The 24809-nt window shown below is 48.9% G+C and overlaps 1 protein-coding gene and 1 long non-coding RNA gene across 7 annotated transcripts in view; both read left to right on the forward strand.

The window, feature by feature from the left end:
* The window catches only part of LOC133353202 (uncharacterized), a 102895-nt gene that overhangs the window by 64383 nt on the left and 13703 nt on the right, over positions 1-24809 (forward strand). The window lies entirely within an intron of this gene.
* The window catches only part of LOC133353199 (phospholipase ABHD3-like), a 61187-nt gene that overhangs the window by 22675 nt on the left and 13703 nt on the right, over positions 1-24809 (forward strand). For all 6 annotated transcript variants that reach the window (XR_009756347.1, XM_061569252.1, XM_061569254.1 and 3 more), the window contains 6 exons: positions 13721-13881; positions 15671-15895; positions 16843-16888; positions 18710-18822; positions 20524-20697; positions 21447-21495. Coding sequence is in view for 5 of the 6 variants with exons in the window: in XM_061569252.1 (XP_061425236.1) it covers positions 13721-13881; positions 15671-15895; positions 16843-16888; positions 18710-18822; positions 20524-20697; positions 21447-21495 (768 nt within the window). In the remaining variant the exon portion in view is untranslated. The remainder of the gene's footprint in view (positions 1-13720; positions 13882-15670; positions 15896-16842; positions 16889-18709; positions 18823-20523; positions 20698-21446; positions 21496-24809) is intronic.

A 24809-nucleotide genomic window follows, 5' to 3' on the forward strand; every position in this document is an offset into this window, starting at 1 on the left:
CTCCTTGTACGCATTGCACACACGGGGTGACGGCTAAGAGCAGAATCTGTATTCGTACTGCAGGAATCCGATTAGCTATGAAGGTTATTTTTCACTGATAGAGCAGATTACACGAAAGATTTTTTTAAAAATCAGATCACATCTAAATTACATTCAGTGTTGCGCGATTGTGTAAAGTTGGTATCACGTTGATTGTTTTGTCCCCCCCCCACACTCCTGAGTCTTTGTTTGCCCCCCTCCCTATTTTAAACAAGGTCACGCGATAGGGCCGCCAGCTAATATGATGTAAATGGAATGGGCGCATATTTACACCACCAGTGTGCCGCTCCATGAGTAAAGATGAGAAACTAAGAGCGAACCACTGGATATTGTTTGGGTCTTTCAGTAAAGTCACGTAGAGCAAAAAATTAACGTCATCTCCTGATGACGATTGCTTGTGTTGCGATCGAAACGTCGTAGTTTTTTGTAAAAATGTTTTGTTCTCCGTGACTTTACCGAAAGACATAAAGAATATGAATTCCTGCAGTCACGAAAGCTTTAAGTCAAGATTGAACCACTGGATCGTGAGGTCCAGGTGTCGACCTTGCAACTGCTGCAAGATTCTGGCAGAAGGTAGGAAGGAAACTGTAGCGAGGTGTGATCGCATCATTGGTCTTAACGGCCTACTTGAGCTGAGCTTGCGTGAGTGACTCAACACCAGCCAGGCACCCCCGAAAAGCTGCCTGTGAATTGATGGGGTTGGCGATCAAACACGGCACCTATTAAGGCGGCGTTGTTGACAAGTTGTGTAGTATCGCCACCCGAGTAGCGTAAAAATCACGTTACAACTGCAGAGGATAGTTTCTCTGTAGATGTTGCCTCAGGCCAGGAGTAGAAATTCCACATTAGAATATGCAGGGACAGTCTGTCCTTGTGACAGACCCTACCGCATATTGCTGTATAGTACTGAGCTATAGTGAACAGAGTAGAATACAGTACGTGTAATATTATATTAAGAATAATAACAATGCGCTTTATCTTGAGTCTCAATATTCCTTTCAAGGAGGATCCCGCTACATTGTAGCAGGATGTTTGGGCAATTTCCTTGAAGAGTGTTTTACAAATGGAAGAGGACCGGAATAATATCCAGAGAAACTCCACACATGAGAGAATAAACACTAAAAAAATTCACACAGATGGATTTAATAATCACTTATCTGTACTGGTCACTTCTCAGCCCACATTGACAGTCTCATGGTGGGGGGAGGCTGGGGATGCCCTAGTGCGGTGAGGGAGATGTTATCTTCCTTTGCTGGTATTCAGGAGGTCGTGGGTTTGATCCCGACCCTGACGCCTGTATATTTGGAGTGTGTATGTCTCTCTCCTCGTGGTCACGTGGATTTTTCTCCGGGTCCTCCGGGTTTTCCCTCCACATTTGGAAACATGCGCTTAGAGTATTTGGCTTCTTCGTTGAGCTATCATTGGTGGCCAGGTTGCTTCTGGAAGAAGAAAAAAGCGGTAAGCGCAGTGGGCCTTACCTGTTAAAAAAAAATAGTTGAGTTTAGTTTTAGAGATCGTTTAGAGGTGAGGGTGGACAGTGCCCACTATTGGAAAAGGAAAAGACTCCCCTCTTAAGGAAGAGACACCCCGCCATTGTAATGTGGAATTTCCACTCCTGACTCAAGGCCATCTTTAAAGAGAGGACTGTCCATGCAATAGTCGTGTGGACTTGCCACTACAGACCCAAGGCTACATCCATATATACCGTATTCTTAAATATATGTATTCTTTCTTTTAATTCACATATTGTACATAGAGTTGCAATGCAAGGGCTGTACTATTGACAGTTTTGATGACAACCCGTGTCACTTTATGGAATGTATTGCACAATTGCTTAGAGTACATGCTGTTGTATGACCTGCAGTTCATACATTTAATGAATTATTCATTGCAAAAGTGTCCTAACACCTGGGTTCCATGATGGGTAATTTATTGCACTTCTGTTTTTTTTCAACGATCTTCATGAAATAATGCAGCCGCATCGTCCAGCGTCCAATATATGCACGCGCAAGTATGTTTGTATTTGTCATTTACATCAAATGAGCCTTCTGCATTAACGGGAAAGGTACATAGCAGAGGTCAAAGCCAATGTCAGCAGTGTACTGTATGTGCACATTGTTTACATGTCAGTGTTGAGCCAGAGACTCTGCCATTATAATGTGGAATTTCTACTCCTGGCTCAAGTCAGTCATCTCTATGGAGAGACTGCCCCCGCCATCGTCATCTGGAATTTCCAACATTGGTCAAGCAAGACAATCGTCAAAAATGCTACACAGTAGTGATGCTAGCAAGGTGACTTTCCTCGTACCCTTTGTAAGTCTGATTTGCTCAAACCATCCCTGGACAATTCTAGATTTGAAGCTTTCGTGACTGCAAGGATTCATATTCTTAGGTTTTTTCGGTAAAGTCACGTAGGTAAAACATTAAAATTAATAAAAGTAAAATAAAATAAAAATCACGACATTTCGGAGGCAACACAAGCTTCCGTCTTCAGGTGGAACCGTCACAGCCACGACAGCTGTATCAAGTAAATGAGAGATTGCAGGAGCTACCACTCCGTTTATATAATGGTTGGAGAGGGAGGGGGGGGGCAAGTACAGCACACTTTTTTTTATTCACCTTACCATATGAATAAAAAAAGTGTGCTGTACTTGCCGCTTCGCCACCCCCCTCTCCAACCATTATATAAACGGAGTGGTAGCTCCTGCAATCTCTCATTTACTTGATACAGCTGTCGTGGCTGTGACGGTTCCACCTGAAGACGGAAGCTTGTGTTGCCTCCGAAACGTCGTGATTTTTATTTTTTTATTTTACTTTTATTAATTTTAATGTTTTACCTACGTGACTTTACCGAAAAAACCTAAGAATATCATCCCTGGACAATTTGTGCAGTTACATTCGAATCGAGAGTGAACGATTCATACTCTACCGGACATTTGTGGACATCTGTGAAAAAGAGCTTCGTAACTCATCGCATGCCTCCAGTCTAAATTAAAGATCCCACTCGAATCACGCATTTCCTACGGGCGATTCCCACGTGGCCATCATCGGTGTGGTCTGCATGACCCCGGCGACCAAGGGGAAGACAGAAGAGCAGATGGTGCGAGACTGTCAGCGCAGATCTTGGAGTTCCCGTGTCTCAAGTGTGCAGCGACTGCGGGATGTGGCTGGGAGGGGGGTAGAACGCGTTGGCAATGAGGTGTGGTGGTGACATTGCCATTTTTGGCCGCGATGACATCTTGATCTTGATGCCCCCCCCCCATGCTAAGGATTATCCTGCCATCTCGTGGCGATCTTTGGAATTGCCAATCGAATCCCATTCATTTAGAGGTTGTGAGAGAATTTCCATTTTTTTCATTGATGATGACCCCTGATTTAATGCTTTTGCTCTTTCTATCTGCCGGTAAGCGCACATAGTAGCAAGGCGCGTGGATTGATTCTGAAAGAATAGGAAGGGAGGTTAATAGGAGGGTGAATAAAAGGCTTGAGATGCATGAAGTATGTATGTTGAACCTATTTCGCACTGTATTTTAGCCAACCGTGCAAATCGGAGATGCTTTGCGAGAGGATGGCTGCAATGTTTCACAATCCAATGCGATTTAAAACAGCACGATTTGACGATTATTGAGATATTAGTTTCGCAGTACATTGGGAATTGTAATTTTAAATGTAGTTACTTTTGGCTTAGATGGCGTGGGTGCAGAGGTGGGACAAAGTCATTGTTATGCAAGTCCAAGTCGAGTCTGAAGTCATCAAATTCATGACTCGAGTCTGACTCGAGTCCAAGTCACATGACTCGAGTCCACACCTCTGCGTGGGTGTAATGTGCATTTTCAGCTAAACCCTCTGCCAGATGACAAAGCCAATCAAATCAAGTTATCACGTGGGCAATTATGCCAGTTGATTTGGTGTTTCAGTAAACTTGACTGTCGACAAGGAAAATATACAATTTTATATTTTCCATACGATCTAAACCAAAAGTAACTATCGTAATTGTGAATCATTTGATTTAAAGCTTTCGTGACTGCAGGGATTCATCTTCTTGGTTCTTTCGGTAAAGTCACAAAGAATGGAAATAATAAAATAAAAAAAATAAAACATTAAAATATTTTATTATATTATTTTATTATATGATTTTATTATGTTGTATTTTTATTATTTTATTATTTCCATTACCGAAAGAACCAAGAAGATGTGAATCATTGCTAGCCCGACTTCACATTTATATTGTATTCACGCAGGAATGCAGATTACAAAGATGTCCTTTAACTGTGGCTCACTCAACATAAGCCTGCCATAAGCCCTTCTAATCAAGACAATCTTTAACGCTTATAATGCACACCGCTGCCCGCTGCACACACATACTTCAAATATTCGTAAAGCTACGATTATGATGATTTGTTCTACTTATGATGGCATCAATCACTCCAAAAGCCATTTGAAAAAACACTAATTTTATGATTTATAGAGGACAACTTTTCTTATACGCAAACCTATTACCCAGAAATTCTACTATCCACGGAAGCTGTATGGTCCACACAAAAAATCCTATCATCTGGAGCCCTATTCTTCAAATTACCCACGATTATCTGCAATTTTTTCCTGCAGCGAAGTGGAGTAAAATCGCGGGTAACTCCGCGGATAATGGGATCCAAAATATCGATCTCGCACAACTCCGTGGATAAGAGACGTTCTCTTGTAGCCTTTTAGTGGCAACTGTATTTCATGTAATTTGTTATTTCATAAATATATTTTGTCGGGATAATGAAATACCTGAGCAAACATCATGGGACCTCCTTTGCCAGTACCAAAATATGATAATAGGTTTTTGAGCAAAATAAAATGAGCATCGATAATAATCATAAATAAACAGACGATACGGTTACCGTGTGTCTTATATCGTACGATAAACAAGCATCGCCGGATCATAGGCATGCCTACTTTCCAGTTTGCCCCAGAGGTCACAACCGGGTACCCGATACCCGTACCCTACCCGATACCCGGCCGGGTACGGGTAGCTGTTTGCGACCCTGGTGCGGCCGGGTACGGGTAGGCCGTGAGTCACTGGTGAGTAACCGTTTGTCACTCATTTCGGGTAGGGTACGGGTACGGGTAGGGAACGGGTACCCGTACCCAGCCGGTTACGGGTACCCGTACCCAGCCGGTTACGGGTACCCATTTGCGACCCTGGTGCGGCCGGGTACGGGTAAGGAATCAAAACCCGTTTGCGACCTCTGGTTTGCCCCCAAGGCACCAGATTGCAAGGGGCTGGTGGAATCAATCCCATTGCCTCTTGGTGTTGCTGTACAGCTGTTGGCAACGATAGACCTCACTCTTTGGTTCTTTCGGTAAAGTCACGTATAAAGATAAAATAATAAATTAAATAATAATAATCTTTATACGTGACTTTACCGAAAGAACCAAAGAGTAATTCCTGCAGTCACGAAAGCTCCAAATTAAAACTATAGACCTTCACCAATATCCCAGTATTCCATTCGTAGTAGGACTGCCGTGGATCTCGCCATTTTCCACGGGGTCAGTGCGTTGGGATGTTTGCTCAGTTCCACTGATCGAGCGTCATTCACGTGTGGTGGGAGGGAAGCTGACGTGCAGCGCGTCGGAGAAAACCCACGCGCAAACATCGGTACCGATTGAGCCCACAACCCACTTGCTGTACTGCCTTCTCCTGGTCGCCTCACAGCAGCCACAGTAGGTCTTTGGAGTTTCACAAATCCGCGTGCTTCCACTCACCCTTGCCTCCAAAGGCGGTGCGAGCCGCCGCGCCCAGATAAAGCGCAGGCACATTTAGAATAATTACTGGTTTTTAATATGTGTCACCGAGACAAAAGATGTTTTGTCTCCACTGGTCTTCCTCAGGATACATCGCGGTTTATCGAGAGAGTCTTGAATAGTCTTGGTAGGTGAGGCTTGCTAGTAGGTGATGTCAGATACAGGACTTACTGGGGTTGCAATGAATTATCAGCATTTGTAACATTTTTTAATGCATTCCAAACGTGAGGGACATGCCAATGGAGCAGAACCCTGTGCACCGCCATCTGTATGTGGTGACTTCTAGACACTAATGTATTGTTTGTACAGTATACAGTGAGGGAAAAAAGTATTTGATCCCCTGCTGATTTTGTAAGTTTGCCCACTGACAAAGAAATGATCAGTCTATAATTTTAATGGTAGGTTTATTTGAACAGTGAGAGACAGAATAACAACAAACAAATCCAGAAAAACGCATGTCAAAAATGTTATAAATTGATTTGCATTTTAATGAGGGAAATAAGTATTTGACCCCTCTGCAAAACATGACTTAGTACTTGGTGGCAAAACCCTTGTTGGCAATCACAGAGGTCAGACGTTTCTTGTAGTTGGCCACCAGGTTTGCACACATCTCAGGAGGGATTTTGTCCCACTCCTCTTTGCAGATCTTCTCCAAGTCATTAAGTTTTCGAGGCTGACGTTTGGCAACTCGAACCTTCAGCTCCCTCCACAGATTTTCGTATGGAGGCCAAGACGGCACACGCATGTGGACAACACCACGCCCGGCCGCCTTTGTCTCCCCAGTGCTGATGTATACGCCACGCACCCGGGTACTCATTTGAGGTTGCGTCGACCTCGGGGAGGGCCAGAACCGATTCAAACTACCCTCCACTGTTACGGGACGTGAGCGGGAATCGAACTCGCGTCTCTGCTGGGTTTCGTAGCGCATTTGGGCCACGCACGCAACACGCGCCACACCGTTGTGCTGTACACACGTACACATTAAGCACTTTCAAAGCGTAATTGTAAATCCATTTGGCTGCAAATCGCTTAAGGGGCACAATCTCATCGCGGCCAAGCCGACTGTCGCGCATTTACGCGAGCGCGCTGCTTCACGAGCCACGAGGAGCAATGCGCACGGGACATGGTGAGCGCCGGGGTGGTCTCCATGCAGCCTGCCTCTTGCACTGCCCCCCCCTGCCCCCCCCCCCCCCTAGTCAGGACGGAGGGGGTGGCGAGTCAACTGGCGAATAAAGCTGGAGGTGTGCGTGGTGGGGGTGGTTTAGGGGGTAAGTGGCGGGGGGCGTTGGATGAATGGAGCCCGTGTGTGGTTGAGGCTTTCAGAACAAGGGCAGTTGCTTGTTTGTGAGGAACGTGGGACGCGAGGAGATTGTGATGGAGGCAGATTCAAAAGGCTCGATTAGGGGGGGGTGGTGTGGGAGTGGGATGATGATTTTTGGGAGCGGTAGCGGTTAGCGCGCTGCGCTACGAACCTGGTGACCCGACTCAGATTCCCACTCACGGCTTCCAACACCAGTGAAGATTTTCCGAACCGGTCCTGGGCCTACGCTAGATCGATGTGTAAACATAGCCACTGGGGAGACAAAGGCGGCCGGGCATGGTGCTGGCCCACCCCACCCCCCACGCGTGCAGTGCCGGCCTTTATAGGTGCTGCTACTCGCTAACAGCACTTGCACCGACAGTCTGTTAATGCCACACGGGGGGATCTTTGTCTCTGTTAGGAGCTTCACTCATGAGGCACTCACAAACACCGAAACCATGCCGAGCATGTGTGGTGCAGAGGTCGCAACCGGGTACCCGATACCCGTATCCTACCCGATACCTGGCTACCCGTACCCGGCCGGGTACCCATTTGCAACCCTGGTGCGGCCGGGTACGGGTAGGCCGTGAGTCACTGGTGAGTAACCGTTTGTCACTCATTTCCCAACGTCTTGTCTCTTCTCACAATTCAAGTTCCTAGAATCAACCCAGCCACGCCTGCAACATGGCTTCATCCCAGAGGTCACAATCGGGTACCCGATACCCGTACCCTACCAGTACCCGGCCGGGTACGGGTAGGGTGCAGGTACGGCCGGGTACGGGTACCTGTTTGCGACCCTGGTGCGGCCGGGTACGGGTACGAGTAAGGAATCAAAAGCCGTTTGCGACCTCTGGTGTGGTGTCAGCTGCACGAGAGTTTTGCAGCAGCGAAGAACTGTGAGGTAGCCGAATGCCGCTAGTGAGCACCTCGCGCTTTAATTTTCTCGGCCAGCTTATGAGGCAGGATTGCTACGCCAGTAATCCTACGATTGGTTTATCGTCGTAGTGCGGCGGTGGTGGCTTTGCACGTGGCTGCCTGTAATCCAGCACTGTGGAGGCACCGCACAAATGTCGCGAAACTCCTTTCCCATGGACGTTGTATAGGAAAGTTCAGACTCGTATCGTCTGTCCCTTGCGTATGGGATAGAGTGTTGCTCCCTCGCACGAGTGGGTTTTCCCAGAGTGCTGCGGTATTCCTACTTGTGTACAACACTCAATCGGATAAAAACATCTTAATAGATAGAGGACTCCAGAGAGTTTAGGCAAATGTTGGTGCCGGTTCACCACCTGGCGCGCCTTAACAATAATAATCATCATCATTTCAACTTGCAACGCGCCACACGGTATTCACTCGCTCTCGAAGAGAGAGAACGGGTCAGAGGCGCGAGGAGGAACCACAGACGAGCGGAGAAGGCAGCCAAGCAGTGAGCCGTAGCCAAAACCACCACCCTCCCCTCCATGGAAAGCTCCGACAGTCTGTGGTTCCTCGTGACCGTGAGATGCAATTCGCATGAACGACGCCGTATAAAACTAAATATTATTGTTAGCGGTTACCCAGCCTGTAATCGGCCTGCTATTTAATGGCTATTGACCAATGGTGTGTGTGTGTGTAATTATGGAACTCGTTATTTATGGCGTGCAAAGTTGCCTGTGTGGCTTAGGGGGGGGGGGCGGCGGTGGGGGTAATGGTGTGCCACAGCACAACCCGAATAGGTCCAGAATGATGTTGGGTGGCGGTGATGATCATTCGTGCGGTGGTGAAGATGATGACTTGCAACCCACTGGGATTTTTGCACACAGCATTGGTGTACGGTGATTTTTTTCCGCAATATTTTGCTGTCTTTTCTTGGATTTTCTGTTTGCACTTAGTCACATATTCACTTTAAGATATTTTTTGTTCATGTTTTTGTTTTTTGTTTGTTGCGGTTGCACCCGATTCAAGAGCCGAATGGCTCACAGGGCTATGCCTAATAAATTAACTTGAACTTGATGTATGTACGTTGAACATTTTTCGCAGCCGACGCAGCCAACCGTGCTAATCGGAGGTGCGGTGGAAGGACAACAAACTAAACACAATAAGCAATTCTAAAGAAATGGGTTGATGTAATGATGGCTGCGGTGGCGATGGTAGTGTGTGTGGGGAGTGGGAGTGTCGCGGTTAGCGCGCTGCGCTACGAACCCGGTAACCCGTGTTCAATTACCGCTCACAGACACCACCAGTGAAATTAATAAAAGTAATAATAAAAATTACTTTTATTAATTTTAATTTTATTATTTTTTACCTACGTGACTTTGCCGAAAAAACCTAAGAGTATGAATCCTTGCAGTCACGAAAGCTTCAAATCTAGAACCACCAGTGAAGATTATCTGAACCGTTTCTGGGCCCCCCTTAGGTCGACTCAGCCTCAAATGAGTACCTGGTGCGGTGTGTAAACATCGCCACTGGGGAGACAAAGGCGGCTTACGTAGGTGCTGTTGTATATGTTGGGTATGAAAATTTGTTATGTTGTATGCGTGCGTGGGTGAAATTATTATGTTGTATATGTGGGTTATGAATATTCAGTGGAAATAATAATAATTAAATGAAATTTGGCCAAATGTGTAATTACCCGGAAATATGTTAATTTATGTAATTACGCACATTTTATTATGCCAATTCGAGAGGTAATCGTATTAATTATGCGAGTGGGTGTAATTATGATAATGCAAGTCGTTATGATAACCAGACCCCGGTTCACCCCGTTATCGCTTTAACGTTTACTGAGTATGTATTAGTGTGTTTATTAAGGTCACCAAGTTCAAATCTCAACGCAGAAGCAGATCTTATGCATAGATTTCAGGAAAGAATCACACAACCACTTCTGTATTGATCAATTTATTACTAATTCAACCTTAACTATGATATAGTATGCGAACTCTCAATCCCGGAACGTCAATACGGCATCAATACAGTATCATCAACGATTGTCGGATTTCACTTCGACAACTGCACATGGATCCCGCCTAACGCGATGGTTGTTAGTGAGAGAGAGAGTCGTTAAAACGTGCAAATACTATGCTAAGAAAACCTTAACGTTAATAAATGATTATACTCAATATTGTTCACGCAGTACCGCACTCCTTATTGATCATACGCAACCCTTATCACGTTGTTAACACCTTGGGTCACGGAACAGTTGAATATTCTGTAGAGGATACGAGTACGTGCGGCGATTATGACTGAAAGATACTTGAAAGATTATACGGCGATAAAAAAAAAACACAATCGAAAACAGTTATTATTCTTAAAGGCACCAATCTCAACAGATACATCGGCAGGTTATCTCAGAACGGCTCGGAGTAAGGGCCTGCGACGGTGCTCCTTTTCCGAAGATCGTTATCTTATACCAAGTTTACTAATTGGGGACCAGATCACCTGATAAGGATCCGGTGGGCCACCACTCCCCACGTGAGCGTGGCTCGGCGGAAGGAGGTGCCAAGAATCAGTTCGTATTGATGGATCTGTTGGGAATTTATGCGATTAAGAGTACAGCCCACTAAATATTAAAGATAAAAATTAAGAATACTCTTATACGACGGAGGCCACCACTCGGTCTCGTTGTGATGCCTTCCCAGCCACGGATGACTTATGGGTTCGAGTGTGTTTGAGTGGTAAGAGTTGTCTTGAATAGTCAGTGTTCGGAGTCGATTCTTTAGGTCAAACAGACGCCTGGTGGTCGTGTGGTGAGGGGGCGGTGCGCGTCATACGTATCCATCGCTCCCCTGTCGGATGGCTGTTGATACGCTGTCGCAGTTCGGAACCCGGTCGGTAGGTGGCGCCCACAACTCGCTCGTAGCGTGCAGCGCTGGATCGTCGCCAAGTCGCGACGCTCACCACCGGCGGCAGCGGAGATCTCCGGCGGCAGCAGAGATTGACGAGCTGAAGATGAGTCGAGCCGACCCGCTGGTCGCAGCTCGCTCCTGAGTCGACCCTCCCGGTCGAGCTCGCTCCTGGGTCGACCCGCTGGTCGCCCTCGCTCCTGAGTCGACTCTCTGGTCGCACTCCTGAGTGGACCCGCTCTGGTCGCACTCGTTCCTGAGTCGACCCTCCCGGTCGAGCTTCTGAGTGGACCCTCCCGTCGCACTCGTTCCTGAGTCGACCCTCCCGGTCGAGCTTCTGAGTGGACCCTCCCGTCGCACTCCTGCTGAGTCGACCCTCCCGGTCGAGCTTCTGAGTGGACCCTCCCGTCGCACTGGTTTCCAATGTTCAGGATCCGTTCCTTTATGCTGAAAAATCCCCCTGGATCCCGCCCACAAGGCGGGGCTTCCGATTTTTGCTGTGTCAGGATCTGTCCGTAGGCAGGTGTGTCCATGTGTGTGTCCGTATGTCCTTGTGTGCATCACTGACGGTATATTCCGTTGTCAACTCCCTCCATAAAACCCACGAGCAAACAACCAGATGTTACAAATTGTCTCGAAGTCGTCTCTCTGTCTGGGTGCAATTTATCTCTTGTCTGGCCTTCTTCATGAACCCAAAACACAGACGTTACAAATCGTCTCATAGGCGTCTTTGTGATTTTGCACAACCTGGGGGGAGGGGCAACACTCTCTCCGACCCGGCGCACAAAGAAATGGTTAAAAGTTTTAAGTTAACATTTGTCCCTTACTATTTCACAGTTATGATTCTGTATGTAACCTAAGGTCTGTCGTTTCCCATCGTGGTTCCCGACCCAAGTGTAGGTGTTTCCCCGAGCGTACACACACTCCTATCCCGCGCTGCGGGGATACAAAGACGGCCGGGATCTCCCTTTCTCTCCGACCCTGGGTTTAACATTGTTTTTTTTTTTTTTTATTATGTATTTATATTCGACCTGGTGGTGATTCATCCCGTTATCCTGGCTTTTCCATAAGTTTAACTTTTGTCTTTCATGCATATACTTATTACTATTAATTTATTTCCGATATCTTAGGTTAAGGGGTAAGTTTCTTGATCCTAGGAATTCGTATTCCTTGGTGCCTGGATGGTTATATAAGCGGAATATAGTTTACGGTGAATAGCGTTAACATTGATGTTATGTGCGATATTATGTATTGTGATGTCTTTAACTTAACTTGTTTGTCAGGGCTTTACTGACACGAAGTTGCATTCCATAGCCCGCAGTCCTTGCCCCACCCTATCTCTGCTCGCCGTTGTTGTTGCCTGCCGTTAATTCAAGGCCTCATTAATTTCCGTCACCCCTGAGTAGGTGAGGGCGGTTGAACCTTGGAGTCAGTTCTGGTTTTTGTCTGCCTGCCTCTTCTTGTGTCCCCTGACCCCGGGAGTTATTATTCTACTTTATGGCCTGTCGAAGCCCCACTCGCTGTTGCTGGGCTGGTGTTGTTCCCGGCTTTTTGCTTACGTTTGCAGTTCGCCGTGCTCTTGATTTCCTTCCCTCTTCAACCTTATATTGACTATTCGCTCCTGTCTGGGTGCGATTCAATTTTGACTTAGGAAGGTTCTGATTGTCATATGCTTCGGGTCGAATTGTATAGAAAGTATTGAAGTATGGAAATAACATTTCATATTGACTTAATGATGGTGATGGTTCAGTAGGCGTAACTTGTGACCTGGTTTAATTGGAGTGGGTGTGAATATCAATAACTTTAGCCTACTCTGTTGTTAAATTCCGACTTTAACGTTACTTTAATAGCAATACAGAATAATTGAGCTTTTTGTCTTAACTAGGCGAATGCGAACTTCTGGTGACCCCCGCAGCCGTGTTGTTCAGCTGGGTCTTGTGCCTTGAGAGATATACAACCCTCTTTTAAATCACCTCTCCCCCTGCCAACCTTCTGCTCTGGGAGTGTTTATTCTTGATTCCAGGTCCAAGGCCCCCTCACATCCAGACGCGCAGGGTTGTTTACATCAGCTCCCCCCCTGTGCACGTGTTCTAACTAGCTCGGAATTCCTGAACACACAATCAGTGATGATTCCTGGCTTTCTGTGGTTGTGATTTAGACAAAGGTGCCTCTGTTTTCTTCCATTGCCTTTGAGTCGACACTGCCCTATTATTTGCCCATGTGCTGAGGTCATAGAATTCGTTTTGACTTCAGTAATATTAACATTCAGTATTGGATTAGCAAATGGGCAATGGTTCATTGATGTAGCTCGCAGCCTGGTCTCCAGTTTGAGCGAGCGCGAGGATCGATAATTTAGCCTACTCTGTTGTTGAATTTCGAATTTTGACGTTACTTTAAAACCATGCAGGATGATTGGCTTTTGCCTTAACTATGTCTGGCTGACACTCCCACTGTCTCTGCCGCCTGCACGGGTGACATGTGCCCGTTCATCAGGCCTTATCTTCCCTTGAAGCAACGTTGTAAATTCTGCCATCCTAACCCTCCTCCGGTTCATTACTTAACAACACCTGGTGTTTTGCAGTTTGCTGCGCTTGGTGTGTTTCACTCATTAAAAAAAACAAGTAAAAAGATAATATATAAAAATCATCAAATATTATTAATCTCAATTATGGAAGAAGGGTTAGTATACAACAGTGCCACTCGCTTACAGCAACGGTCTGTTCAGGCTTTGGTGGTGGTGGTGGTGTGGCGGTGGTGGTGTGTGTGTGTGCAGAAACCGGTGCTGGAGGCTTCCGTTGGTTTCCGTGCGTTCCTGGAGGCGCACTGCCCGGTTGTGAGCGAGCCCTTCCTGCCCACCGCGTGGTGCTGCAGCGGACGCATCCAGAGCGTGCTGCGCTTCCTACTCAAGTCCCGCCCGCCCATCCGCTACCGCACGTACGTACGCGCACACGCACCCTTGCATGCGATACTCATTGGCCGTTAGTATTGTTGTCATTAGCACTACTGCTACTACTACTGATATACGCTTGCGACTGGTAGGAACCTCCTGGTTACACCAGCCCACAGGGGATTATTGTGTTCGTCCGTCCGTCGTGAATCCAAAAATGGGAGGGGTGGGGTTGGGTAGAGAGGGGAGGGTGGGGTAGGGGCTGGGTGGGGAGGGAAGGGGCTGGGTGGGGAGGGTGGGGGGTGGGGCTGGGTGGGGAGGGGCTGGTCACCCCGTGGTGCCCTTATAAAACTCAACGTTTAACCTACTCACGCCGGCTTGTGCCCGCCCTCACAGTCGGGCATATTTGCGGAATACACCACGCCGCCGTTGACCCTGGTCATTGACCGACCAATCCAACGTTCCTACCAGCTGCCTCCGCAGGAATGTGTTTACCCGGGAGAGTCAGGAGGAAATGTGAAGACAGGCCACTGGGCGGCCGAAATGTCGCCAGTTTGTTTTTCTGTCAAAGGATCCTGACGATAATTGTTTTTTTACCCTTTCATCTGGCAACAAAACTGACACCTTTTTTTACAAGAAGTCATGTTTGCATAGACCACAATACCTGCAGTCATAATGCAAACAAAAAACACAACTCTGATAATGTATGCACTGTCCTTGAAATTGATTGGTCCACACCCGAGACAGCTTTCCTTAGAGCCTAGTCTCACATGGTGTTGGACCAGATGACGCCAAAAGGCGCACAACTCAAAGACAATGCACCATCAGAGTATGAGAGCTCGGGGTAAGCATTTACACCATTGGAAAAAAAAAGGTGTCAGTTTTGTTGCCAGATGAAAGGGTAAAAAACCAATTATCATATTTTGTACTGGCAAATGAGGTTCCAATGGTGTAAATGGATCCTAACGAGGTTTCATTGTAAGGCGGGGGGGGGGTGGACGGTGATGATATGATTGATCGGGAAGCGGTGTTTTATATTATTTGACAATTATTAACACCACTACCATAGCCACCAGCACCTCCATAAAAGCCTCTCAAAACCCTCTGTCAACCTCCGCTAATTTGGAGTTCGCTCGTCCTCTGCTGCTGCTGCCACCATATTTGAGATTCGCCTGCCATCAGTGCTACTGGGTTCCCTACCTCTACTCAAACGTCGGCTCAACATTTGACATTTTCGGATCGATTGACGTGCAAGCCGAAGTGAGCACGGACCCGATTTAAAACGCTGGTCATCCTCTCGGCTGAAGCCATCTTCCTCCAACTGTTCGCAAAGCCAACGCGGACCACAGAGAGATGGAGAGGGGGTGGGGGGGGGCAGAGGTCGCAACCGGGTACCCAATACCCGTACCCTACCCGATACCCGGCTACCCGTACCCGGCCGGGTATCGGGTACGGGTACCTGTTTGCGACCCTGGTGCGGCCAGGTACGGGTACGGGTAGGCCGTGAGTCACTGAGTAACCATTTGTCACTCATTTCCCAACGTCTTGTCTCTTCTCACATTCCCAGTTCCTAGAATCAACCCACCCGCGCCTGCAACATGGCTTCATCCCAGAGGTCACAACCGGGTACCCGTACCCTACCCGATACCCGGCCGGGTACGGGTAGCCGGGTATCGGGTAGGGTACGGGTAGCCGTTTGCGACCCTGGTGCGGCCGGGTACGGGTACGGGTAAGGAATCAAAACCCGTTTGCGACCTCTGGTGTGGGAGTGGGGGGGGGGTAAGAGCTTGAGCGACGTGCAGGCTCCGTCAACGTGCGTCGGCGCTGTGCCCACAGGGAGGTGCTGGCGACGCCCGACGGAGGGCAGCTCTCCCTCGAGTGGCTTGTCGACGAGGACGGAGATGGCGAAGGTGACGACGGTGGCGAGCGGCGACAGCGGTGGCAGCCGGCGGGAGGCGAGCTGGCCCGGCCCACGGTGCTGCTGCTGCCGGGCCTGACCAGCAACAGCCGGGAGAACTACGTGCTGCATCTCGTGCAGCAGACAGCCGATCTGGGATACCGGTGAGAATAGGCCAGAGACTGCATGCTTCCTCTCTACTGCCCCGCTTGTGATCGTGATTATCGATTTCAATGGAAGTGTGGTTACAACCCCTGTTATCCACGGTCTCGAATTGAACCCAGGTCACGAGGTTCCCAGTGCAGTGCGTGCACAAACCACAACGCCATCCCAAAGACAAATATCCCTACGTGTAGCCCTAACAGACTGTTGGGGCGGGTGCTGTTAGCGAGCATCTATGAAGGCTCGCACGTCACGCGAAGGGGGTAGGTGGCCAGCACCACGCCTGGCCCCCTTTGTCTCCCCAGTGGCGATGTTTACACACCGCACCACGTGCTCAACGCCATCCCTCCTGCATACGTACAGACGTGCGCGCACACACACACAAAGACAAAGATAAAGATCCCCCATATAGCCTTAACAGGCTGTAGGGGCAAGTGCTGTTAGCAAGCACCTATGAAGGCCGGAACGGTACACGAGGGGGTGGGTGGTCAGCACCACGCCCGACCGCCTTTGTCTCCCCAGTGGCGATGTTTACACACCGCACCAGGTACTCATTTTAGGCTGAGTCGACCTAGGAGAGGCCCAGGACCGGTTCAGATAATCGTCACTGGTGTTGGCCGTGAGCGGGAATCGAACCCGTGTCTCGGGGTTCATAGCGCAGCACACTACCGCTCCCCATAACACACACACACACTCGCACACGCGCTCATCACTACGTGGCCTTGAATCAATTCCAACGCAATAATTGCCTTTCACGTGAATTATTCCCCTTTAGCCTTGATCTCAAGAGGCATGAATCGCAACCGGCTGTCTCTTTAACAACTCCGTTCCGAGCCGTGCCAACTACTACGATCACTTCTCATTCCGCCAGCGGCGAACGCTTGTCCCCAAGTGCACAGTTGACCTTGCGTTGTCCCTTTCTCCCCCCCCCCCCCACCACCGCGTACAGGTGTGCGGTGTTCAACTACCGCGGCTGCGGTGAGGAGGAATTACTGGTGAGTGCCTGACATTACTGCCAGGTTCAGGAGGGGCTCCCGCTTATCGATGGGAATCAGAGCAGCCGACAGAAAAGCCACCACGCTTACGAGGGGGTGGCACTCAGCACTGCCATCTCCTGGCCGCCTCGCAGCACCACCACCCCTTACGAGCAGAGGTCGCAACCGGGTACACGATACCCGTACCCTACCCGATACCCATACCCTACCCGATTCCCGGCTACCCGTACCCGTTTGCGACCCTGGTGCGGCCGGGTACGGGTACGGGTAGACCGTGAGTCACTGGTGAGTAACCGTTTGTCACTCATTTCCCAACGTCTTGTTTCTCTCACAATTCAAGTTCCTAGAATCAACCCACCCACGCCTGCAACATGGCTTCATCCCAGAGGTCGCAATCGGGTACTCGTACCCTACCCGATACCCGGCTACTAGTACCCGGCCGGTTATTGGGTAGGGTACGGGTATCGGTTAACCGGTTGCGACCCTGGTGCGGCCGGGTACGGGTACGGGTAAGGAATCAAAACCCGTTTGCGACCTCTACTTACGAGTCCTGGTGGTCAACCATCCACGTACTAACCAGGCTCAGCTGAGCTTCTGAGGTCAGACAAAATTGGGGGTTGGGGGGGGCATGTTGGGTGACTTTGTCGCTGTAAAACAACAAAAAATGGCTTTGGCACTTATATGAAGATACTCTGCACCCCAAGACTGAAATATGTCTCAACAAAGGTTCAAAAGACAAGATTAGCCTTTGAACATCGGTATACGCAGGCGACGTTAGGGACTGCATGACAAGATGGGGTAAGCAACCGGAAGGTTTAGAATGGCAATTAATGTTGTAGAGAAAGCTTAACGGAACAGGAGGTCACGATGAGCGAGGCACCGCTTGAGCAGGTTGCACGGATGGTAGGTTACCGAGGCGGCAATTTTTAATGGCGCTTCTAAGTCCTGCTTTGTTAGAACAAGTCAACGTTGCCTGCCCGATATTCCCGTGAAATTCCCAGCATCTTCCACATGCCACTCGCTACTGGAACTGGCCAATCACTGCAGACTTTAGTGAAGCTTTCGTGGAAATTTATAAAGAGCATTATTTATTGTGATTGCTGCACATCTAGTGAAAGACCAGGAGCTTCTTGAAATTCAACAGCCAAGAGAAAGACTTTGAGCCAGATGGTGAATACTCCTAGGAGCAGATAATAGCCACATGCCAGGCACATATCAACCACCACCCGCTGAAGCTCAAAGCAGTTTGCGTGAAAGGTCCCATGTTCGTGTCCTGGGCCTCCCCTAGGTCGACTCAGCCTCAAACGAGTAACTGGTGTGGTGTGTGAACATCGCCACTGGGGAGACAAAGACGGCTGGGTGTGGTGAATCCAAGTCCCGAGCAAAGCCGGATAGTACAGCTAGTATCTTTATAAACGTGACAACTGTGTTTAGAGTATTTGGCTGCTATAAATTTCTACGCGATAAGCCACTTGGTTGCGCAATCATTTGTGGCCAGGTTGCTACTGAAAAGGAGCTACGTAGCTCACGCTCAGTGGATCTTATCTGGTAGAAATAAATAAATAAAATTAGGTAGTGGAGAGTTAATGACAAGGATTTTGGCATAAAAACCACCACGTGTCCTAACCCAACAACAATAGCCGTGGATGATTGCATGGGCTACGAAAACCTCCGTTTGAAATCCACACACTGATCGCATGGAGGTGCCAACCACACGTCCAAACAGCCGACGGGATCTGGCAGAAGGAAGGAAGCGACGGTGTGGCTGCTACGACGTGTAACTTGGCATTAAACGCGTGGCTTCCGTGTGGCCTCCCGCAGACGCCGCGCATGTACAGCGCCGCCAACACCGAAGACCTGGAGCTGGTGGTGTTGCACATCCGCGCCCTGTACCCGGACAGCGCCCTGCTCGCCGTCGGCATGTCCATGGGAGGGTAGGGCTCGCCGCGACGCAGTGACGCACAGATTTGGAGATGAGGGCATCTGATAATTGTTTTTTTACCCTTTATCTGGCAACAAAACTGACACCTTTTTTTACAAGGAGTCATGTTTGCATAGACCACAATACCTGCAGCCATAATGCAAACAAAAAACATAACTCTGATAATATATGCACTGTCCTTGAAGTTGATTGGTCCACACCCGAGACAGCTTTCCTTAGAGCCTAGTCTCACATGGTGTTGGACCAGATGACGCCAAAGGCGCACAACTCAAAGATAATGCACCATCAGAGTATGAGAGCTCTGGGTAAGCATTTACACCATTGGATCCTCATTTGCCAGTAAAAAATATGATAATTGGTTTTTACCCTTCTATCTGGCAACAAAACTGACATCTTTATTTTCTAGGCTCTAAGGAAAGCTGTCTCGGGTGTGGACTAATCAACTTCAAGGACAGTGCATTTATTATCAGAGTTATGCTTTTTGTTTGCATTATGGCTGCAGGTATTGTGGTCTATGCAAACATGACTCCTTGTAAAAAAAGGTGTCAGTTTTGTTGCCAGTTAGAAGGGTAAAAAACCAATTATCATATTTTTTACTGGCAAATGAGGTTCCAATGGTGTAAATGAGGGCGTCTTTTTAGGCGGAGAGCCTAAACAGACCGTTGGGGCAAGTGCTGTGAGCGAGCACCTATGAAGGCCGGCACGGTACACGAGGGGGTGGGTGGCCAGCACCACCCGTTTTTTTCGGTGTTGTTTTTAACCGTGAAGTTGTTTACGGTTTGTCCAGTTTTGTTTGCCCCAATTAGCCTAAATGTAACACCAGCGTATCGTTTGAACGCGATCATTACGCGCGGCCTGCAAAGGATCTATTGAAAGTGGAATGACACACGAGGTAGGCACCGTGTTATTGGCCTTCCCCAGTTATCACATTCCTACAAGGGCCGTCGCAATATAATTTCAGACCCACACATTCGCAGGGGCAGCGTCCAAAGCTCTGCACAGCGAACCAGGCGGTGGAGGCTACGCACGTGGCCTGTAATCCAGCCCTGTGGACGCAGCGAGGGTGGGTGGGTCATTGCACAAATGTAGCGAATCTCCCTTCCCATGGGCATTAAGGTGCCATATCCCTGACTCATCAAGGAGAAGGCGGTATACAGCAATGTGCGAAATAATATAATCTGTTCCAACTGTATGGGGATAGAGTGTTGCCCCCTCGCATGCGCGAGTTTTCTCCCGAGTGCTCCGGTTTCCTCCCACATGTATGAGCACTCATCAATTGGCTGAAGACATCTTAATATATAGAGGACTGCAAAACGTGGGTAATCGATGTTGGTGCCGGCAACGCAGGTTGTCTGTGGTTCCTCAGCGATTGTATGATTCTAATTCCATGAACGGCGATGCCATATAAAACGAAACATTATTATTACTCTGAAAGATTCGAGAATCCTTTGCAAGACTGCCACCATTGAGGCTTTGCACGACCATTATCCATAATAGAGGTTTTTTTCTGGGTTAGATATATATTTAGATCGCTTAATTTTTATAAGATTTACCCAAAGAAAACCTTTATTATAGACGCCACTATCTCCTGCCAATGAATTACATTTCTCTCCGATCTTTTTCTAAATTTTTACCGTCCTCTTTCCTCCCTACCTTTGGACTCGCAACCGTGACTCCCGACCCCTGACCCCAGGATGATGCTGCTGAACTACCTGGCGGCGATGGGGCGGCGCGCGGGCGTGGAGGCGGCGCTCACCGTCTCCGTGCCGTGGGACGCCTTCACGTCGACCGCGTCGCTCGAGACGCCGCTCAACAGCGTGCTCTTCAACCGCGTGCTCACGCACCTGCTCACCGGCGCCGTGCACAGGTGCCCGCCCCACACACCACCAACCACCACCACCAACCACTAACTAACACCATCACCACCACCAACCACCACCACCGACCACCCCCCGACCACCCCCACCACCAACCACCCCCCACCAACCACCACCACCACCAACCACTAACTAACACCACCACTAACTAACACCACCACCAACCACCACCACCGACCACCACCCAAACCAACCACCACCAACCACCCTCCACCAACCACCAGCACCACCAACAACTACCACCACCACCAACCACCACCACCAACCACCAGCACCACCAACAACTACCACCACCACCAACCACCACCACCAACCACCAGCACCACCAACAACTACCACCACCACCAACCACCACCACCAACCACCACCAACCACCGGTTACCCCCCACACCAACCACCCCCCTACCAACCACCCCCTACCAACCACCACCACCAACCACCCCCCACCACTAGTGACTAGTGACCTGCTTACCTTTCCTATACTTTGCACTCTGTGTCGCTGTTTTTATTTGTTGTTGAAACTGACCATCCTCCCCCCCTACTGGACATCTGCGGAAAAGAGCTACGTAGCCATCAGATTCCTCCAGTACCAATAAAGATTCTGATTCTGACACGGCGCCCCATCGCTCCGCCAAGCATCGCCTCCTGCCGAAGCCCCCCCCCCTCCCCCGTCCCCCCGCCAGGTCCAACCCTCCGCTCGCCATCAACGTAACGCTGTCTTCCTCGCCGTTGCGCGCAGGCACCGGGAGGTCCTGAAGAAGAGGTACGACGTGGAGCACATCATGAAGGTGCGGACGTGCCGACTCTCGCTCGGGGGCCCGTCATCCACATCCCACCTCCCCCCGACCTCCCACAGCCGACCACTAACACGGCGGCGCCGCTTTCGCTATCCGTTCTCCCGCGCCTCCCGGTCCAGATCGCATCGCTCTGCTGTTAAGCAGTGGCACCGTGCGATCGCCGTGCGCCACGTTCCGTTGCGTCGCACGGAGCGTTGCAACCCCGCCGTGTTGTGCGGCGATGGGTTTCGCCAGAGGTCGCAACCGGGTACCCGATACCCGTACCCTACCCGATACCCGGCCGGGTATGGGTACGGGTACCCGTTTGCGACCCTGGTGCGGCCGGGTACGGGTAAGGAACAAAACCCGTTTGCAACCTCTGGGATGCGCCCATTCTTGTGCAGGGAAATTGAGTAAAAGCTATTTTTAAATCCTTTATATTAAGTTCGCGTGCTTGCTTGCTTGCTTGCTTGCGTGCTTGCTTGCTTGCTTGTGTAGGGGTGTTAAAGAGAGGGCCCGTTATGCATGGCAGCCTATGGAAAACAAACACAGTGGGCGGGGCTACGTAAGTGCACGAGGAGGTGCCCTCTACGACGTCCGAGCCAGACACCCTGGGGGGGGCTGGTTCGAACGTTATGATCCCCCGGGGCCCCACCCCTCAGGGAGGGGTTGGGTATAAAAGGGGATGTTTCAAAGGGCTCGGGGGTTATGTTTTAAGCTAAAGGAAGAAGACTGAAGACGTCTTAGATAGAGCCCTGGACTCCCCTAGTTCGATGTCCTTTTCAGGGCCGGACAGGACTGAGCCAGCGGCGTGGTCCCGAAAGCCAGAGCCGGTGCTTTTGTAAGAGCTGGTCTGGAACTCCGGGTACCGGGCCCGACTTACCAGTGTCGGGCCAGATAGCCTCACCTAGCCCATTAGTGGAGGACTCGGGGCTAGGACAGAGTTAGCTAGGGGTGTATCCCGAGTTATACGGGTGAGGGGGCCGATACCCCCTCGAGTGTTATATGCCCACTGTCGTATTGTGAAATAAATATACGTGTGCCTCAACCTCGGTGTCAAGCGTCCTCACCGGTACTTCACTTGCTTAGGACCGTGCAAATCTTTCGGTCGTTTTTTAACCCACTTCTCGTGATCCAATCGAGCTGACATTTTCCACACAGACTCGTTGTGCCAGACAATTATTGTTCGTGAAAAAAAATTCCCTAAATTTTACACTTTTTAGGCAAAAAAAATGTATTTTACATATATTCAAATAGAACGCATTCATGGCTTTGGCTGAACGTCAGAGTGTAAGAGCCCAGAGCGTAACCCCTCCACAGGCCGTGGCGGAGTAGCGCAGTTGGTAGCGCCCTCGCTTCCCATGCCAAAGGTCGCGGGATCGATCCCTGCGTCCTCCACAGGCGAATATATTTTTAAATCCTTTATATTAAGTTCGCTTGCTTGCTTAGGACCGTGCAAATCTTTCGGTCGTTTTTTAAATCCTTTATATTAAGTTTGCGTGCTTGCTTGCTTGCGTGCTTGCTTGCTTGCTTGCGTGCTTGCTTGCTTGCTTAGGACCGTGCAAATCTTTCGGTCGTTTTTTAACCCACTTCCCGTGATCCAATCGAGCTGACATTTTCCACACAGACTCGTTGTGCCAGACAATTATTGTTCATGAAAAAAAATTCCCAAAATTTTACACTTTTTAGGCAAAAAAAAATAATTTTACATATATTCAAATAGAACGCATTCATGGCTTTGGCTGAACGTCAGAGTGTAAGAGCCCAGAGCGTAACCCCTCCACAGGCCGTGGCGGAGTAGCGCAGTTGGTAGCGCCCTCGCTTCCCATGCCAAAGGTCGCAGGATCGATCCCCGCGTCCTCCACAGGCGAATATATTTTAAAATCCTTTATATTAAGTTCGCTTGCTTGCTTAGGACCGTGCAAATCTTTCGCTCGTTTTTTAACCCACTTCCCGTGATCCAATCGAGCTGACATTTTCCACACAGACTCGTTGTGTGTGACAATTAATTTTTGTGAAAAAAAAATCCAAAATTTTACACTGTTTAGGGAAAACAAATTAAATATTTAATTACCAATTGCTTAATGGTGGCAGACAATCATCTGACCCATAGGTGGCAGCCATCTCAAGCCAGAGGACGAGAGGACTCTAGCCGCCACGCATATAAAGGATTTATAGTGAAACACTTTGTTTTTACGGGTTTAATTGTTTGTTGTCAATTTGTTAGCGTTTCTCCCTTGTGATGGGACTTCTCTGTAGGGTGAACGTTGAGATTTATAATGGCACGGGGTGACCAATAAGGTCTGACTTGACCTTTAATATGGTAGGGCACTGATAAGGGGTTGACATTGCGCAACACATTTGCGCAAAGTGTTGCATAGCACCGCGTTGGGCTACATTTGCACCTCGTTAGACGGTGTGTTTGCACTTCGTCGTATGATGATGCGTTGTCGTGTAATGGTGGGGGTTGCATTGCGTAATGTTGGGTGACGTGTTGTTTGGTATTGTGTCGGTGTTGTGTCAATGTCAAGAAAACCCCACCGTTAACAGAAAAATTAGCAAGCAAATAGATTCACCAACACACGCAGGTTTGTAGCATGGCCTGTTGCGAAGCTTACAGCCTTACCTAGACCTGAATGCGTGGCCATTTGGTCGGTTAGAACCAGCGACTGAAAGAGTTGAGATAACGCGGATATCCCAACGGGCAGCGGCGAAACAAAGACGCAACTTTAGACGGGTTTCGTCCTCACTAGGACTCATCAATTACAGTACAGTCATCAACGTTTGCTGCTACCACATGCCTCTGGGAGCCCATACATGGAAAAGGACTTTAGCTTTAGATTATGGAAACCACATTAACACTTTCCTAGGGCAAAGATAATTGTTCTGGATAATTGGTCTGGATAATTGGTCTGGATAATTGGTCTGGATAATTGGTCTGGATAATTAGTCTGGTGGTCTGAAGCTGTTGTGTCTACAATGAGCACCTGTGTGTGTGCCTGTGTGTGCTGTTAAATCTATTTGTTTTTCCAGCCGGCATCAATGTTTCTGTTGTGATTGGCCATCGTTCACAGATTTGAGATTTTGTGCAGTGGCGAGATGTTAACTACCTCGCCTGGTATACAGAACGTCGTGGGTTCGATCTCGACATTGACGCCTGTACATTTGGAGTTTGCATGTTCTCCCCGTGGTCGCGTGGATTTTTCATTGGGTCCTTAGTTTTTTCCCTCTACGTTTAGAAACATGCATTTAGAGTATTTGGCTGCTATTAAGCTCCACCCCACACCCTCTCGGCTCTATATATAAGGACTTGTTTCAGGAGCCTG

Source organism: Lethenteron reissneri, chromosome 43, assembly GCF_015708825.2.
Source record: "Lethenteron reissneri isolate LAM-NWPU_2019-01 chromosome 43, ASM1570882v1, whole genome shotgun sequence".
NCBI lineage: Eukaryota > Metazoa > Chordata > Hyperoartia > Petromyzontiformes > Petromyzontidae > Lethenteron > Lethenteron reissneri.